Source organism: Cucurbita moschata, unplaced genomic scaffold (assembly GCF_002738365.1).
Source record: "Cucurbita moschata cultivar Rifu unplaced genomic scaffold, Cmos_1.0 Cmo_Scf00031, whole genome shotgun sequence".
NCBI classification, from domain to species: domain Eukaryota; kingdom Viridiplantae; phylum Streptophyta; class Magnoliopsida; order Cucurbitales; family Cucurbitaceae; genus Cucurbita; species Cucurbita moschata.
Window position 1 is genome coordinate 471,934 of NW_019268547.1, and position 17,542 is coordinate 489,475.

Here is a 17,542-nt window from a genome sequence, read left to right on the forward strand (position 1 = left end):
CGTTTAACCCCCCCCCCCCCCAATCTCGACGATGTAATACTAAGTTCAGATTGTGCCTAAAACTCCTAAAAGAAGGAGCTTGCAGTGGTTTTGTCATGATTTCGGCGAGCTGATCCTTGGAAGATATGAGTCGCACATCAAGCTAACGAGTCGATACTCGTTCACGAATGAAGTGATAATCAACCTCAACATGCTTCATCTGTCGATGAAAGATTGGATTGGCAGACAGATAGGTGGCACCAATGTTGTCACACCACAGGCTAGGCGCTTGCGCTTATGAGATCCCGAGCTCATGCAAGAGGACTTGGATCCAAATTAATTCGACAATGGCATCATCAATCGTCTTATATTCGGCCTCCGTACTAGAATGAGAAACTATCAATTGTTTCCTTGAACTCCAGGAGATAAGATTGCCACCAAAGAAGATAGCATAGTCTCTAGTGCTTCGATGATCATCAGGATTCCCGACCCATCAGCATCCGAAAAGGCACTCAGCAAATTAGTGCTGGACTTCGTAAGACACAAACCCATATGAGTAGTGTCATGTAGATAACGGAGAATTCGTTTGACTACCGCCCAATGCACAGACGTCGGGGAGGACATGAACTGACACACTCTGTTGACACAAAAGGATATATCAAAACGTGTCAGAGACAAATATTGGAGAGCACCAACGACACTCAGATAGCGAGTAGTATCCTTAGGCAAGAGCTTTTCACCACCATCCAATAACAACTTCTCACTAGAAAGCATAGGTGTGGGCACACCTTTGGAAGTGAGCATATTGGTTCTGGACAATAAATCTTGAATGTATTTTTGCTGTGTCAGAACAAGTCAATCGGAAGTATGGCGGACCTCAATCCCAAGAAAATAACTCAAAATGCCAAGATCCTTAACGGTAAAATCATCCCGAAGCTGTGTAAGAAGTTTCTCAATAGCCGTAGAAGATGAGCTGATGATAATAATGTCATCAACATAGATGAGGATATACATCTAAATGTCCGTCTTGTTAAAAATGAAAACAGAGACATCAGCCTTTGAAGGTGTAAAATCCAACTGTAATAGTTTGGAGCTAAGGCGAGAAAACTAGGCACGCGGAGCTTGTTTGAGGCCATAAAGCGACTTATCCAGCTTGCAGAGATAACCAGGATGTTGAGAATCCACAAATCCAGGGGCTGCTTCATATAAACATCTTCTTTAAGAAATCCATGAAGAAAAGCATTTTGTATATCAATCTGCCGAATAGCCCACCCACAAGAAATAGCAAGAGATAATAAGAGTCGAATGGTAGTGGGCTTAACAACTAGACCAAAGGTATCATCATAATCAATGCCATACTGTTGTTTAAAACCCTTTAGCAACCAAGCGTGCTTTGTAGCGATCAATAGAGTCATCTAGCTTTTGCTTGAGTTTGAAAACCCATTTGCAATCAATAACATTAATACCAGCACGAGGAGGAACTAAGTGTCATGTCTCATTTTTTTGAAGTGCCTGAAATTCATCATTCATTACCTGACGCTAGAGGTGATGCTCCATAGCAGTAATATGTGAAGTAGGTTCAGAGGTGTAACGTCCCAACTTATCATATAAGTAGCGGTCAAGGCCGTTACCAAAATAATGTGATTTATTTAAAGATGAATGAAAACCATGCAAAAACAATCATTTATTAGAAATCAAGTGCGGGGTACCCTTTAAAGTTAAAAAAAATGCCGCCTAAAGATATTCAAAACAAAGTAGGAAATTAAAATCAAAAGGAAATTTGGTGTGACCGCCTAGTTCCCATAAACTAGGTGTCCACAACATAATTTAAATTAATAACAAAAGTGTGGAAACGTCTCTCCAACCAAATGAGACTACAAAAAAAACATAAAAATCCCTGAATCGCACCATGGCTGACTTTGACATCCTACTTGTCACCTCCGTGCCATAGCTTCGCCTAAAAAATCATTTTAAAAACAGGGTAAGTATTAAAATATTTAGTAAGGAACTCCCGGGGTCAAACATACAAATCGTCATAAGGCGATCAACCAAATCACGCAGCAGGTGATTATTGCCACCAGAACATCAATGCCACCTTTACTCCTTAAAATGGTCATTCCTTGCTGGTTACCCGAAACACACTGCGTGTAACCATTACCACAAGAACATCACCTCCCTCCTTATTTCCTCAAAATAACTACCGAAGGCTGGTTACCCGAAACACACAGCCTGTAACCCTTACCTTGATAATCATTTTCTACAATCACCTCAAAGGTGACTATTGGTGGCTAGTTACCCGAAACACACAGCGTGTAACTATTACCACAAGCCCCTTAACCGTTGCTACCTACAAGCACAATATGCAGGCAATAGGCCTCGCGTATGTTGTGTCATACAACTCGCATCGAACCCAATCACTAAATACCACTAACCACAGCACACAACCTAAACCAGATTACACAACAACACACAACCTAACCAGATTACACAAGAGCACACAACCTAATCAAATTACACAAGAGCACACAACCTAATCAAATTATACAAGAGCACACAACCTAATCAAATTACACAGCCTAATTAGATTACACAGCAGCACACAACCTAATCAAATTACACAGCACACAGCCTAATCAGATTACACAGCTTAATAAGATTACACAACAACACACAACCTAATCAAATTACACGGCACACAGCAATCAGATTACACGGCACATAATGTCAGATTACACAGCCTAATCAGATTACATAGCAGCACAGAACCTAATAAAATTACACGGCACACAACAATCAGATTATATAGCACATAGCCATATGAATAATCTGAAACAAAACGTTAAGTTTCAGCAGGCGTGTCCCTTACCTGGGTAGCTGCTTTCTTAGCCTTTCCTAATCCACAATGGTCCGACTCCACTCAAATCGAGCCTTCTTCCTACGTAGGGGTTGATTCCAATCCTACTATCCCGAGAGGAAACCGCATTGAATCTTTGTTGCTTTTACTCCTCTTATGATGGTTCTGGCGACGACGATGGCGTTCCCTCACAGCGGCGATGTGGGTGTTGGGCGGCGATTTTTCTGATGTGCGAAGGGCGCGAGGTGGTGTGGGAAATATTCGACTGCGGGAGTGAACGTTGGGTGGCAGCGGTCTAAGGAAGAAAATGACAAAAAGGAGGAAGAACGGCGGCTGGCTTAAGGGTTTGGCCCCAATGGCTGAACCTAGGGCTTATTTTTATAATTATTAGTTTGTATTGGGCCATGGGCCCAAAACATGGGACTTACAATATCCCCTCCAAAAAGAAGTTAAAAGAAACTTTCGCCCTCGAAAGCTTCATTTAAATGCAGAAGGCTTGCGCTACATACCTTCCGCTATGAAGAGCTCAGGGTACTTGCTCATCATTTCCTCTTCTCGTTCCCAAGTGGCTTCTTCTAGCTGGTGATTCTGCCATAATACTTTAACAAACGCGCTCTCTTGATTACGTAGGGTTTTCACTCCACTTCTTCTAGTTCAAACCCTTATCCAACCGTAGAGGTTTGAAATCTATCACATGCGTTCGGTCTACTATGTATAGTCGCAACATCGATACATGAAACACATTATGAACTCCTAAAAGTACAGGTGGTAGGCCCAACTGGTAAGCTACTTGTCCCACTCTCTCCAAGATCTCAAATAGTTCAATGAAGCGTGGGCTTAACTTTCCTTTGCGCCTGAACCTAAGAACGCCTTTCATGGGAGCCACCTTAAGGAATACTTTGTCTCCCACCTCAAACTCCAAATCCCTTCATCTCACATCGGCATAACTCTTTTGCCTGCTTTGGATCGTACGCATTCTAGTCCTTATTTTCTAGATAGTCTCATTAGTTGCTTGCACTAAGTCGGGGCCCAACAACTTGTGTTCTCCTACTTCATCCCAACACATTGAGGATCGACACTTCTTCCCGTATAAGGCCTCAAAAGGTGCCATACCCAACGTCACTTGATAACTGTTGTTATAAGTGAACTCTATGAGATGTAAGTATATGTCCCAGCTACCGGCAAAGTCCAACATACAGGCTCATAACACGTCCTCTAGAATTTGTTTAAGCGTTCAGTTTGCCCATCCGTCTTTGGGTGGAATGCTGTACTAAACTCTAGCCATGTACCCAACGCTTATTGAAGGCTTTTCCAAAACTTTGATGTGAAACGGGGATCCCTATCTGACACAATGGATACCGGTACCCTGTGAAATCTTGTTACTTCCTTCAAGTACAGCTGATCTCATTTATCCACGGAATAAGTGGATTTACCTGCCAGGAAGTGAGCTGACTTGGTGAGCCCCAACCACAACCCATATAACTGTGTAGCCTTTGGGCGTCCTCAGTAATCCCACAATAAAGTCCATGGCGATGTTCTCCCACTTCCATTCAGGTATGCTAAGTGGTTGTAATAACCCCACTTTCTTCTGCCTTGGGGCTTTGACCTGTTGACAAACTAGACACTTACTCACAAACTCGACTACATCAAGTTTCATATTCTGCCACCAATAATGTCATTTTAAATCGTGATATATATATTGGTACTGCCCGGATGTAGGGCGAATGGTGAGTGGTGAGCATCAGTTAGGATTTCTACCTTCAACTCTTCATCGTTTGGCACACACAACCGTCCATGGTACAAGAGCCCCCCATCGACTGTCAATGAAAACTCCTCTATCTGATTGACATCTATCAAACGTCTTTTTCCAACCAAATTTGGATCACCATGTTGTTTATCAATAATACGTTGCCTCAAAGTCGGTTGTACCGTTAACTGGGCCAATTGAGCTGCGACCTCCCCTACGGCCACCGTTACACCTGTGCGTTCCAGATCCTGCTAGATAGCTTTTTGTGTGGTAATTAGAGGAGACGTGTATGCTGATTTTCAGCTCAATGCATCAGCTACCACGTTCGCCTTTCCTGAGTGATAGAGTATCTCCACGTCATAGTCTTTAACCAACTCCAACCACCGATGTTGTCTCATGTTTAACTCCTTCTGAGTAAAGAAGTATTTAAGGCTCTTGTGGCCAGTAAAAATTTGGGTTCTTTCTCCATAAAGGTAGTGTCTCCAAATCTTCAGTGCAAATACCACTACTGTGAGCTCAAGGTCGTGGGTGGGATAGTTCCACTCGTATTCTTTTAGTTGACGTGAAGCATAGGCGATAACCTTCCCATGTTGCATGAGGACACACCCTAACCCCTTTTTTGAAGCATCATTATATACTACAAAAGTCTCCATCTCCTGACGACATAGTAAGTATCGGGGCTGTTAGTAACCACTGTTTAAGTTCTTAGAAATTATCCTCGCACTGATCATTCCAGGTGAACAACTTTCCTTTCTTGGTCAACCCGGTGAGGGGGGTGGCGATCTTGGAGAAACCTTGCACAAACTGCCGATAATACCCTGCTAGACCAAGGAAACTTTGTACCTCCGTCACTGTGGTCGGGCGAGGCCAATTCTTCACCGCTTCAATCTTTGCTGGGTCTATGGTGATTCCCATATGTGAAACTACATGCCCAAGAAATCCTATCTGTTTTGCCCAAAGTTCACACTTGCAGAACTTTGCAAACAACTTGTTCATCCTTAGAGTGGTCAACACCTTCCTGAGATGTTTCTTGTGTTGTTCCTTAGTCTTGTAGTATACAAGGATATCATTAATGAAGACGATCATGATGCTGTCTAAGAATTCTTTGAACACTTCGTTCATCCACCCCATAAATGTTGCTGATGCGTTGGTCAAGCCAAACAACATTACCCTAAACTCGTAATGTCCATACCTTGTGCGAAAAGCTATTTTTGGGATATCACTCTCCTTAATCCTCAACTGATGGTAGCCTGATCATAAATCAATCTTTGAGAACACAATTGCTCCTTGCAACTGATCGAATAGGTCGTCGATGCGGGGTAAAGGATACTTGTTCTTAATTGTCACTTTGTTAAGCTCCCGATAGTCCATGCATAAGCGCATAGAGTCGTCCTTCTTTTTCACAAATATCACTTGGGTACCCAAGGGGACACACTTGGATGTATAAAGCCTTTGTTTAGTAGCTCTTGGAGCTGCAACTTTCTTTCAGTTCAGCAGGGGTCATTCTATACTAGGCTCTTGAAATAGAGTTTGTTCCTGACTCAAGTACAATTTTGAATTTCACCTCCCAATCCGGGGGTAGGCTGGGGAGATCTTCTAGGAACACGTCGGCGAATTCTCTCACTACTGGCACTGAGTTAATGCTTGCCTCGGTTCGTCCTAATTCCACCACATGAGCTAATATCCCCCAATCACCCTGGGATAACATTCTTCTTGCCTTTAATGCCGAGATTATCTTCGGGACCATTTCTACCCTGGTCCCCTTGAATTTGAAGCTTGGCTGACCAGGGGGTCTGAACACAACCTCCTTATTGAAGCAATCAATGGAAGCATGGTTTTTCGCTAACCACTTCATCCCTAAGATGACGTCAAAATTGGTCATAATTAGGACTATCAACATCACATTCATCATGTGGTTCGACACACACAACTGACTGTCCTTTACCCTCTCGAAGGCTTCCATACTTACCCCTGCCGGGGTACCCACAGACAACCCGTACCCTAGCGGTTCAACTTCTACTCTTGCATGTTTTACAAGGTTAGTAGAGATAAAGGAGTGGGTTGTCCCAGAATCAAACAAGACCCATGCATAGTACCCAAGAATAGAGAGTGTATTTGTGACTGCCGTATTGGAGTTTTCTGCCTCCTGGCGAGTGGTAGCATACATTTGTCCCTGTTGTGGAGCTGGCCTCGGGTTTGAGGTCGGTTGATTACCAGGGGGTCTATTGGTACTAGTTGCTCTCTCTTGAGTGCAATGCGCGACAACGTGGCATTCTTGGTGACAGTTGAAACATATCATATTCTTAAACTTGCATTGTCCTGCGTGACATCTCCCACAGTTCGTGCAACGTGTGTTCTGTGGGCGAGCCTTTGGTTGCCTATGCTCTTGGTTTAAATTTGTCTTGGCCTGGTGCCAAGGTACCTTTGAGGAGGTAGGTGACGCCCGTTCTCTCTTTCTCTTTTGGTCAACCGTCGTGTTTAAGTGGGTTTGGGTGTCTTCTGTCCTATCGTTGAGCATCTCGACAAGTCAGAGTGTTGTTGCATAATCAGGTGGCAGGTGAGCTGACACCACCGCTCGGACATCGGGCCTCAAGCTCATAACAAAACATTCTACTTTCAGCTCTTCTGTTGAGGCCATTATTAGGGCGAAATGGGACACGCGAGAAAAACTCTTGTTCATATTCCTCTATTGACAAGTTTCCTTGCTCAATGCTTAGGAATTCACGTTGCTTCTTATTTCGCACCACTGGCTTGAAGTATTTTCGGAGGAATGTTGCTCTAAACTGTGTCCAAGTGATATCGTCTTCGTCTGTAGCAATCGCCCTGGAGGCTGATTGCCACCATAGTTTAGCATCTTCGCGTAACAGGTAAGTCATGCAACTCAGTCTATGCTCCTCTGGAAACTTCATGCGTCGAAAAATTTCATCAATAGCCAACAACCATAATTCAGCTACGACAGGGTCCTAGGATTTTCCCTAGAATACTTCGGGATCACAATGTTTGAAAGCTCGAAAATACTTGCTTTCTTCTGTTGCGTCAGCGTCCCCCCGGTTGTGATGGGTCGTCTGTCTGGCACTTTACACTAAGGTCGGGATCAGTTATGCCAATTGCCAATTTGTCTATGCCATAGATTGCATTAGTCCCATCATCGCAGTCATATTAGGTACTTCCGAAGTATCAAGGTTTGCTCTCGGTAGATCAGATGGGGGAAACTCCTATTCCCAGATTTGGGTTCGCATTTACTGACTGTTCTTGAAGTGGGGCCTCTAAAGGTGGCTTCTCCTGTACCCCTTGTCGGTCCACTTCGAGCACGTTTACCTCCCCAATTTGTTACTTGGCCAGACATCCTTTTACTTGTTTCGTTCCTAATCCACAATTAATTACCTCGTAAAATTTCATTTTTTCAGCCGAGTATTATGCAACGTGTATTATCCATTACTTTATGACTTGCGAGTACATAAAACCACACATGATAGTCAATCAAAATATCAATATTTAACACTACATATTCACATATTATGCAACATGCATTATCCACTACTTTCGACTTACAAGTGTGCATAAAATCACCCATAATAGCCAATCAAAATATCAATACTCGACAATACATATTCGTACATTAAGCAACATGCATTATCCACTAATTTTGATTTACAAGCGTACAAAAAATCATCCATGATAACCAACGTAATTTCAATATTCAAAAATACATATTCCTCCATTTTATAGCCAAGCGTACCTGGAAGTGACAAGGGTTTTCCGTTCAGTCATGGGCGACTCTTTGGCCTACGATGTAAGCAGTCTACAGAATCCCATAACTAGGCTCTAATACCAACTGTAACAACCCGACTTATCATATGAGTAGCGGTCAGAGCCGTTACAAAAAATAATGTGATATATTTGAAGATGAATGAAAACCATGCAAAAACGATCATTTATTAGAAATTAGGTGCGTGGTACCCCTTTAAAAAGTTAAAAAAAATGACGCCTAAAGATATTCAATAAAAAGGAAATCTGGTGTGACCGCCTAGTTCTCATAAACTAGGCGTCCACAACATAGTTTAAAATAATAACAAAAGTGCGGAAACGTCTCTCCAACAAAATGAGACTACAAAAAGACATAAAAATCCTTGAATCGCCCCATGACTGACTTTGACATCCTACTCGTCACCGCCGTGCCACAGATTCGCGTCAAAAATCATTTTAAAAACAGGGTGAGTATTAAAATACTCAATAAGAAACTCTCTATAGGGGGTCAAACATACAAATCGTCATAAGGCGATCAACCAAAACACGCAGCAGGTGATTATTGCCACTAGAACATCAACGCCACCTTTACTCCTTAAAATGGTTATTCCTCGCTGGTTACCCGAAACACACAGCGTGTAACTGTTACCACAAGAACATCACCTCTCTCCTTATTTCCTCTAAATGACTATTGAAGGCTAGTTACCCGAAACACACAGCGTGTAACCCTTACTTTGATGTCATTTTCTACAATCACCCCAAAGGTGACTATTGGTGGCTAGTTATCTGAAACACATAACATGTAACTATTACCACAAGCCCCTTAACCGTTGCTACCTACAAGCATAATGTGCATGCAATAGGCCCCGCGTATATAGTGTCATACAACTCGCATCGAACCCAATCACCAAATACCACTAACCACAACACACAACCTAAACCAGATTTCACAACAACACACAACCTAAACCAGATTTCACAACAACACACAACCTAACAAGATTAGACAACAGCACACAACCTAATCAGATTAGACAACAACACACAACCTAATCAGATTATACAACAACACACAACCTAATCAGATTACACAGCACACAACCTAATCCGATTACACAGCACATAGATTACGTAGCAGCACACAGCCTAATCAGATTACATAGCAGCACACAACCTAATCAAATTATACGACACACAGCAATCAGATTACATGGCACACCACAATCAAATTACACAACCTAATTAGATTACACAGCAGCACATAACCTAATCAAATTACATGGCAGACAGCAATCAGATTACATACCACATAGCCATATGACAAATTTGTTCGGCCCATTTTTTAAAAACAAAACGCTTAGTTTCAATAGGCGTATCCCTTACCTGGGTAGCTGCTTTCTTAGCCTTTCCTAATCCACAATGGTCCAAATCCACTCAAGCCTTCTTCCTACCTAGGGGTTGATTCCAATCCTATTATCCCAGAGGAAACCGCGTTGAATCTTTGTTGCGTTTACTCCTCTTATTGTCGATTCTGGCGACGACGATGGCGTTCCCTCATGGCAGCGATGTGGGTGTTGGGCGGCGGTTTTTCTGATGTGTGAAGAGCATGGGTGGTGTGGGAAAAATTCGGCTGCGGGACGGCGTGAGCATTGGGTGGCAGCGGTCTAAGGAAGAAAATGATGAAAAGGAGGAAGAATGACGACTGGCTTAAGGGTTTGGCCCCAATGGTTGAACCCTAGGGCTTATTTTTATAATTATTAAATTGTATTGGGCCATGGGCCCAAAACGTGGGCCTTACAGAGGGGACAGCCGTACCAGTCGTCACGAGGGGAGTAACTGGTGCTATAGCAGTCGGTCGACCAGCGGCCGAAGATCCGACAAGGCATTGCTCATTATTATCTGCTGGCGGAGGATCCGAGACCCTAATCATTGGTAGAACAACCAACGTCGATTCACACGGTAGCGACATGGAGGATTGTGGCTGCAATTCTGAAGCTGATGCGGGCACCAGGTTTTCTACATCCAAAGAGTAAGTAGGCACAAATATATGCATGTGATCATTCTCCAAATTAGTACTACTATTACCCAAACGCAAGGTGCACAAATGAGGGGCATTGTGCATTGGCTGCAAGGTTGGGGAAGAATTGAGTGAGGCTCTCTTGAACGGAAAAACATTCTCATCAAATATGATGTCTCTAGAAATATAGACACGACCAGAATCGGTGTCAAGACACTTATACCCTTTATGTAAAGAACTGAAGCCTAGAAAGACACATTCCTTAGATCGAAAAGAGAGCTTTTGTTTGTTATAAGGGCGAAGATGAGGCCAACAAGTACACCCAAAAACTTTTAATAAGGAGTAATTTGGTGGGGTATGAAAAAAACGCTCTAAGGGGCATTTGTTATCGATGACACGAGTAGAAAGACGATTGATGAAATATGTGGCTGTAGGAAACGCGTCATCCCAAAATTTAATAGGTACATCAGCATGAGCTAGAAGGGCTAGGTCAGTTTCAACAATATGATGGTGTTTGCGTTTAGTAGACCCATTTTGTTGATATGTGTGAGGGCACGAAACGCGATGAGCAATTCCAAGGGAACGAAAGAATGTGTTATGAATTTTCTGAAATTCCCCACCCCAATCAGACTCGACACATTTGATTTTAGTATCTAGGAGGCGCTCAACATGAGCTTGGAACTGCAAAAATATACGAGGAGTTTTTGTACGATCATGCATCAAATAGATCCACGAAAATTTATTGAAATCATCAATGATGCTAATATAATATTTAAAACCCCCAACATATGGAGGTACAGTGCCCCAAACATCCAAAAAAAATCAGTTCCAAAGGTGACGAAGACCTATGAGAAGAACTAGTATATAGTAACTGATGACTTTTTGCTGATTGACACGCATTACAAACTGGCAAAGATGACTCACTAGCACACGAAATATTATTGAGACGTAAAATTGACTTTACTACTTGATGAAGGATGTCCAAGACGTGCATACCATTGGGCGTGAGTAGTAGATCTGCTCACTAAGGCGTGCTTAAGATCATCGACATCAGATTGCTTAATAGGATGGAGACTAGACTCACACCTCCCGTTTAGAAGACTTTTCCTCTACCGTCGATCCTTAATAGAAAAATGCCAAGGATGGTATTAAAAAAATACGTCATTATCACGAGAATTTATGAATGGAAAGAAGATGTTTGGAAATTTCAGGTACATGCAAAATATTACGCAATACAAGAGGACGAGCAGCAGTATTAATTAAAGAATGACCAGTATGCAAAATACGCAAACCTGCTCAATTGCCGACTTGAACTTGTTCACCTCCATGATAGCGTTCACGCACAGTGAGACGATTCAGGTCACTGGTGATATGATCAGTGGTGCCTGTGTCGCTGTACCAATTTGGATCAATCTTGTAAGAGGAAGTAGCTGTCAGTATCGCAGAAGGAGGTTCATCTTGATAGGACTCATCCATCCTATGCCAGCAGCGAACATCAGTATGCCCCACTTTGCCGCAGATCTGACAGGAAGGATGAGCAGAAGGGTCACAACGATCACCAGCAGGACGAGAGGGCGCACCACCTTGAGGACGGCCACGACCACGATCCCTATGCCCACGGTTCTTCTGCTGACCACCATGACCAGCATAATTGGCAGAAGATCCAGAATTTAACTGAAGTTCAGCCTGGTGTTGTAGTTGGCGAGCTTCAAACGCCATTAGATGTGCAAACACATTATCAAGCGCGAGAGTTTCACTCTTGTAGTCATCGAAGTGACGAAGGGATCATAGTCAGGGCCAAGACCAGCAAGAAGATAGTCAGGGCCAAGGTAGAGCCGGCGGCAGCCAGCTCGATGGCCAGCCCTTTGATCTTGCAAAAATAATTTGCAGCAGACAGATCGCGTTTCTTGGATGTGGTGAGCTCAGCACAGATCTGAATAGTGCGAGCATGAGTTGACGATGAAAACATCCGCTGGAAGGTATCCCACGCCTCCTTGGACGTAGTAGTGACAACCACATCCTGAAGAATCTCCTCAGACATGGAGGAGAGAAGGCCAATGAAAATGGTGGATGGGGGAGTATAGAGAAGATACGATAGATTAATGAATAAACCTGGGCTCTGATACCATGTTAGTTGAATGGCACCGTGACCTATATGGTCACAACCTCATGTATTTATAGATGTGTACAATGAGGATTATATTATAACAAATCATGAAATCATATAGATTTATAACAGACCAGAAAATCATAGATTTGGTAACAAAACCAGGAAATCATATATTTGATAACACACCAGAAATCATAGATTTTCCTTCGTGCTAACAAACAAGTAAATCAGTAGATTGTGTTATTATGTACATATATCATCTATTATAATATACTTATTTTTTATGAAGTATTATTGATACCAATTATTTTAAAATATTTAAATAAAATAAAAATGTTGTCAAATACCGATTAAAGAAAAAAAAAAAAATATATATATATATATATATCTTATAAAAATTATGTTTTGAAAATAAATTAAAAAAGGAAAAGAGAATAGTCAAAGCGGGTTTGCACCGACCCATATTTAGACCTAACGGGAACACGTGTGCATTCCTATTCACGAACCCTCTCAATTCAATTTCGATTTTTTTTTTTATAATCAGCCATTCTTCCCTTGGCTATGGCGGTCGTTGAGTTTGAAGGCTGAGTTACTGATTGGAGATTTCCGAAGACTTGATTGATTTCTTGAAAGTTCCTCTCAAGGTTGCGAGGACAGAGTTGGTTGGGCTCGACTAGATTTTTTCATGGCGCATCGGTTACTGAGGGATCTGGAAGCTGATGGCTGGGAGCGCTCTGATTTTCCCATCATCTGCGAGTCTTGCCTCGGCGATAACCCCTACGTTCGCATGGTATGTTCGTTCTTGCTTCTCCTATCTTATTTAGCGTTAGTACCTCTACCCCGCGAGCTCTTCGATCCCGTTTTTGAATTACGTTAAAAAAACCACAATTAATCACTCGAATGTTCGAATAATTCCTTTTCGAATTGTCATGTTCCTGAAAATACTCTAAATTAATGTACGTGGTTGAATACGGTCCCAGATGGTTTCTCTTAACTGTTATGAATTTTATATGTGGGAAGAACAATGGATTTGTGGGTTAGTATTCACTCGAGACATGACTTTGATTTAATGAATGTGATTTCTGAATGCAGACGAAAGCTGATTATGATAAAGAATGCAAAATATGCACGCGCCCATTTACAGTTTTCAGGTGGAGGCCTGGACGTGATGCTAGATATAAGAAAACAGAGATTTGCCAGACATGTAGTAAGTTAAAAAATGTATGTCAAGTTTGCCTTTTGGACCTTGAATATGGCTTACCGGTTCAGGTTCGAGATATCGCCCTATCTATCAACTCCAATGATTCTATTCCGAAGAGCGATGTGAATAGGGAATATTTTGCTGAGGAGCATGATCGGAAGGTATGCACTTTCTGCTGGAGTATTTCCTTGGATTATAGGATAATTTCGCCTTGTAGTTGTTGGTGAAATAAATCTGGTGAACTTCAATTGTAATTTTTCTATTTGAAAGCTTTAGAAGGTCTTTGCAACTTCGTTGTTGCTTGCTTTATGCTAATTTTGTTCAATGTTGACCATGCAGGCTAGAGCTGGTATTGATTATGAGTCCTCATACGGAAAGGCACGGCCAAACGATACTATTCTGAAGCTTCAACGAACTACACCGTATTACAAGAGGAACCGTGCACATGTTTGTAGTTTCTATATTAGGGGTGAATGCACCAGAGGTTCTGAATGCCCTTACAGACATGAGATGCCTGAAACTGGAGAGTTGTCCCAGCAAAATATAAAGGATCGTTATTACGGGTATGGTTGATCTATTTATTTTGAATGATTTGCTGTTATGAATCTATTTATTTTGAATGATTTGCTATTTATTTTGATCTATCTATTTATTTCTCTATGATTTTTTTACAGTCATCATCTTGCATTTGGTTGCATATTTTAAGCTTTTTTTGAGTTTATATCATATGATGTGTATAGTCTTCCAAAGTAATTATTTGTTGGAAAACAGGGATTATTGCTCAGTTATTCATATGCAAACAATTGATTGGTGGCCTTTTAAATTAGAATTTAGTACTTAGTGGGATATGAGTAGTATTTCCAAAGATGAGACATTGAAGTTGTAATAGCCAAAGTCCACTGCTAGTAGATATTATCCACTTTGTCTCGTTACGTATTGCCGTTAGCCTTGTCGTTTTGAAATGCGTATTCTAGGGAGAGATTTTCACACCTTTATAAGGAATGCTTTGTTCCCCTCTCTAACTGATTGGGATCTAACAATCCATCCCCCTTGGGGACCCAGCGTCCACACTGGCATGCCACCTTATGTCTGGCTTTGATACCATTTGTAACAATCCAAGCCTACCACTAGTAGATAGTGTCCGTTGGCCCGTTACGTATCGCCGTCAGCCTCTCATGGTTTTAAAATGCCTCTGCTAGGGAGAGGTTTCCACGTTCTTATAAGAAAAATGTTTCGTTCCTCTCTCGTGGGATTTCACAGAAGTACAATTCTGTCACCCTTTGACACTCTCAACCTTGTAATGTAGGAGTTAGTGCTTCTGTCTACAAGAGTTTGATGTCTCTGATTCAGAGTTGTAGAAGTCTCTTATTGGGTATAGGATTATAGTTGCCAACTGCTATGCACTTTGGCAATTTTCAAGAAATCGAATGAATGAATACAACAAGGGCAAACATAAATTGGACCCTAAAAAAAATAGCATCTCAAAAAGAGAGAGAGATCTAAACTAGAACGTAACAAATATACTCCAACATAACAAATGATTATACAAACGTCTCTACAGATTTATACCCAAAGAGGGGCATTATGTCTTGGTTGAGGATTGTTGGAGTCCCCACAAAGGCGTAAGGGGAAGATCATAGGTATATAAGTGACCCACGTTGGCTAATGAGGGGGAATATCATGGGTATATAAGTGAGGAACACTATCTCCATTGATATGATGCCTTTGGGGAAACCAAAAGAAAGCCACGAGTGCTTAGGCTCAAAGTGGACAATATTATACTAGTGTGGAGGTCTGTCGTTCTTAACCGTCTCTAACAAAGGATCAAGCACTCAAAGCCTTGTGATGAAACAAAACTTCCTCCATCGCAAGAGATTTATAAGGCCAGAATCCCTGGCTATGGGCCAAACTAACCTCAAAGGTCTCCAAAATACAGTTTCAAATTGAACGAGTGAACTGACATCTCCATAAAAAAAGGGCTCTTGTACATCTTCCTAAGTAAATTCTCCAATTGGCCCAACAAAGAGGAGGAGGTATAACTCGAGCATCTACGCTGGAACTGTGCTCGAAATGTTTCATTTATCAAAGGGTACACGTAAGCCATTTTGGAATTTGGAGGGAGTTAGCGTTGATACAGGTAGTTACCCTCACTTATCAAAGGAAGAGTACTCATTAGCGAGTATATGTGGGTTGTTGTGAGCGGTATCAAATTTAATTTGATGGTTACATTCCGATCATAATGACTGAAATAGATGGCGGAGATATATTTCATTCACATTTCGGTCTTCTATTTGCAAAAATATTTAAAAATTGCTACATATTTTGTCATTTAGAATGTACGCAGATATATTGCTAACAAGACTACCTTCTTTTCTAACCAACTCAGGGTTAATGATCCAGTTGCACTGAAGCTTCTTAACAAGGCTGGAGAGATGCCTTCTCTGGAGCCTCCAGAGGATGAGAGTATTAGAACCTTGTATGTGGGCGGACTTGATGCTCGAGTCACCGAGCAAGATCTCCGAGATAACTTTTACGCTCATGGTGAAATTGAATCCATCAGAATGGTGCTACAGAGAGCATGCGCTTTTGTAACTTACACCACCAGAGAAGGTGCAGAGAAGGCTGCAGAAGAGCTTTCCAACAAGCTGGTAATCAAGGGCCTTAGGTTGAAATTGATGTGGGGTAGACCTCAAGCACCAAAACCCGAGTCGGAAGGTTCCGATGAAGCGAAGCAAGCTGCGGTGGCTCACAGTGGAATGTTGCCTCGAGCAGTTATCTCGCAGCAGCATAACCACTTACACCCTTCAGGCAGTCATGATCAACCTCAAGCTATCCACTACTACAATATCCCACCACCACCACCGCAGCAGGAGAGAGCATTCTACCCTTCAATGGACCCTCAAAGGATGGGGGCTCTGGTTTCAACCCACGAAGCGGGGGGGCCTCCCAACGGACCTGCAGGTTCAACCGAAACTCGACCTGGTTCCGAGAAACAACACCAACAAGGACATCAATTTCCCTATCACACAATGCACCCACCACCTCCTACACAATATCAACAGCAATTTTATCCGCCGTATGGGTACGTGCAACATTATCCCCCATACCCTCCTTATCATTCGAGCATGCCGCCCCAGCCCCCCCCCCCCCCCCACCCCCAACCGTATCCTCCTTCAGGTACCCAGCAATATCAGCAGCATTCTATACCACCAGGCTCAGCCCCTCCATCCCATGGAGGAGCATCTTCAGGTTCAGCACCACAGGGATCGACACCGTCAGCGTCTGCCCCATCTGCAACACCTTCCGAACCTGCATCATCGTAGATCAACTCTCGAGGTGCCGAGGCTGGCTGTTGTCGATTCCGAAACTGAATATAGTCACTTGGACGAGGAGGTGCAGGACCTCTCTGAGGCGGGAAGGCGTTAGCCAGCCCCTGTTGTTGTCTTTGCCTTTGTTGTCATGACTTTATTATCTAATATGACACTCTTTTTACTCGACACAGGGTGAGCAGTTTGGATTTGTTGCTTCCATTTCCCAATCTTTCTTGAGGCGAAGTTTCGTTCTTGTGTTAGTTTGATCTAAAAATGAAATGGAAGTTAAATTCGTTTATTACTATTTTTAATTTATTGATTATCCAACGTTATTATTTTTGTTTTGTTTTTTTTTTTTTTTACAAATTAGGAAATTTTTTTACAATTATAATTAATGAAAATCTAATACATTAAATGTTGTCTGGAAAATCAGAAATTAGAAAATAGCAAATTTTTGCACTATTTTTTCTGGTTCAAATTTACTCTTCCAAGGCTATCCTTTTTCCATTTTTATAGACCGTTGGATTATTTCTTCCGTCTGAAGATCGACAGGTGACATTCTGCCATGGCTTGATG

General features: G+C 42.1%; 2 protein-coding genes across 2 annotated transcripts; one reads left to right on the plus strand and one right to left on the minus strand.

Annotated features, from left to right (window-relative positions):
• Window positions 1-5,285: 5,285 nt before the first annotated feature.
• LOC111464739 lies at window positions 5,286-6,747 on the minus strand. Its single transcript, XM_023108981.1, has 2 exons — window positions 6,145-6,747; window positions 5,286-5,819 (listed from the first exon to the last, which is right to left on the minus strand). The coding sequence occupies exons 1-2, from the start codon at window positions 6,745-6,747 to the stop codon at window positions 5,286-5,288; spliced, it is 1,137 nt and encodes a 378-aa protein (XP_022964749.1).
• A 6,220-nt stretch (window positions 6,748-12,967) lies between these two features.
• Window positions 12,968-17,264, plus strand: LOC111464731 (zinc finger CCCH domain-containing protein 40-like). The gene is made up of 4 exons (XM_023108974.1): window positions 12,968-13,244; window positions 13,547-13,816; window positions 13,995-14,218; window positions 16,042-17,264. The coding sequence occupies exons 1-4, from the start codon at window positions 13,140-13,142 to the stop codon at window positions 16,976-16,978; spliced, it is 1,536 nt and encodes a 511-aa protein (XP_022964742.1). The 5' UTR covers window positions 12,968-13,139; the 3' UTR covers window positions 16,979-17,264.
• The last annotated feature ends 278 nt before the right edge of the window (window positions 17,265-17,542 follow it).

Bases quoted from the DNA above. Each gene is read 5' to 3' on its own strand.
- LOC111464739 (XM_023108981.1), bottom strand. From the start codon at position 6,747: ATGTATGCTACCACTCGCCAGGAGGCAGAAAACTCCAATACGGCAGTC. The intron at 5,820-6,144 runs GTGAAATTCAAA...GGCTACCATCAG, and splicing joins GCCTACCCCCGGATTGGGAG to TTGAGGATTAAGGAGAGTGA.
- LOC111464731 (XM_023108974.1), top strand. From the start codon at position 13,140: ATGGCGCATCGGTTACTGAGGGATCTGGAAGCTGATGGCTGGGAGCGC. The intron at 13,245-13,546 runs GTATGTTCGTTC...TTCTGAATGCAG, and splicing joins ATAACCCCTACGTTCGCATG to ACGAAAGCTGATTATGATAA. The intron at 13,817-13,994 runs GTATGCACTTTC...TTGACCATGCAG, and splicing joins CTGAGGAGCATGATCGGAAG to GCTAGAGCTGGTATTGATTA.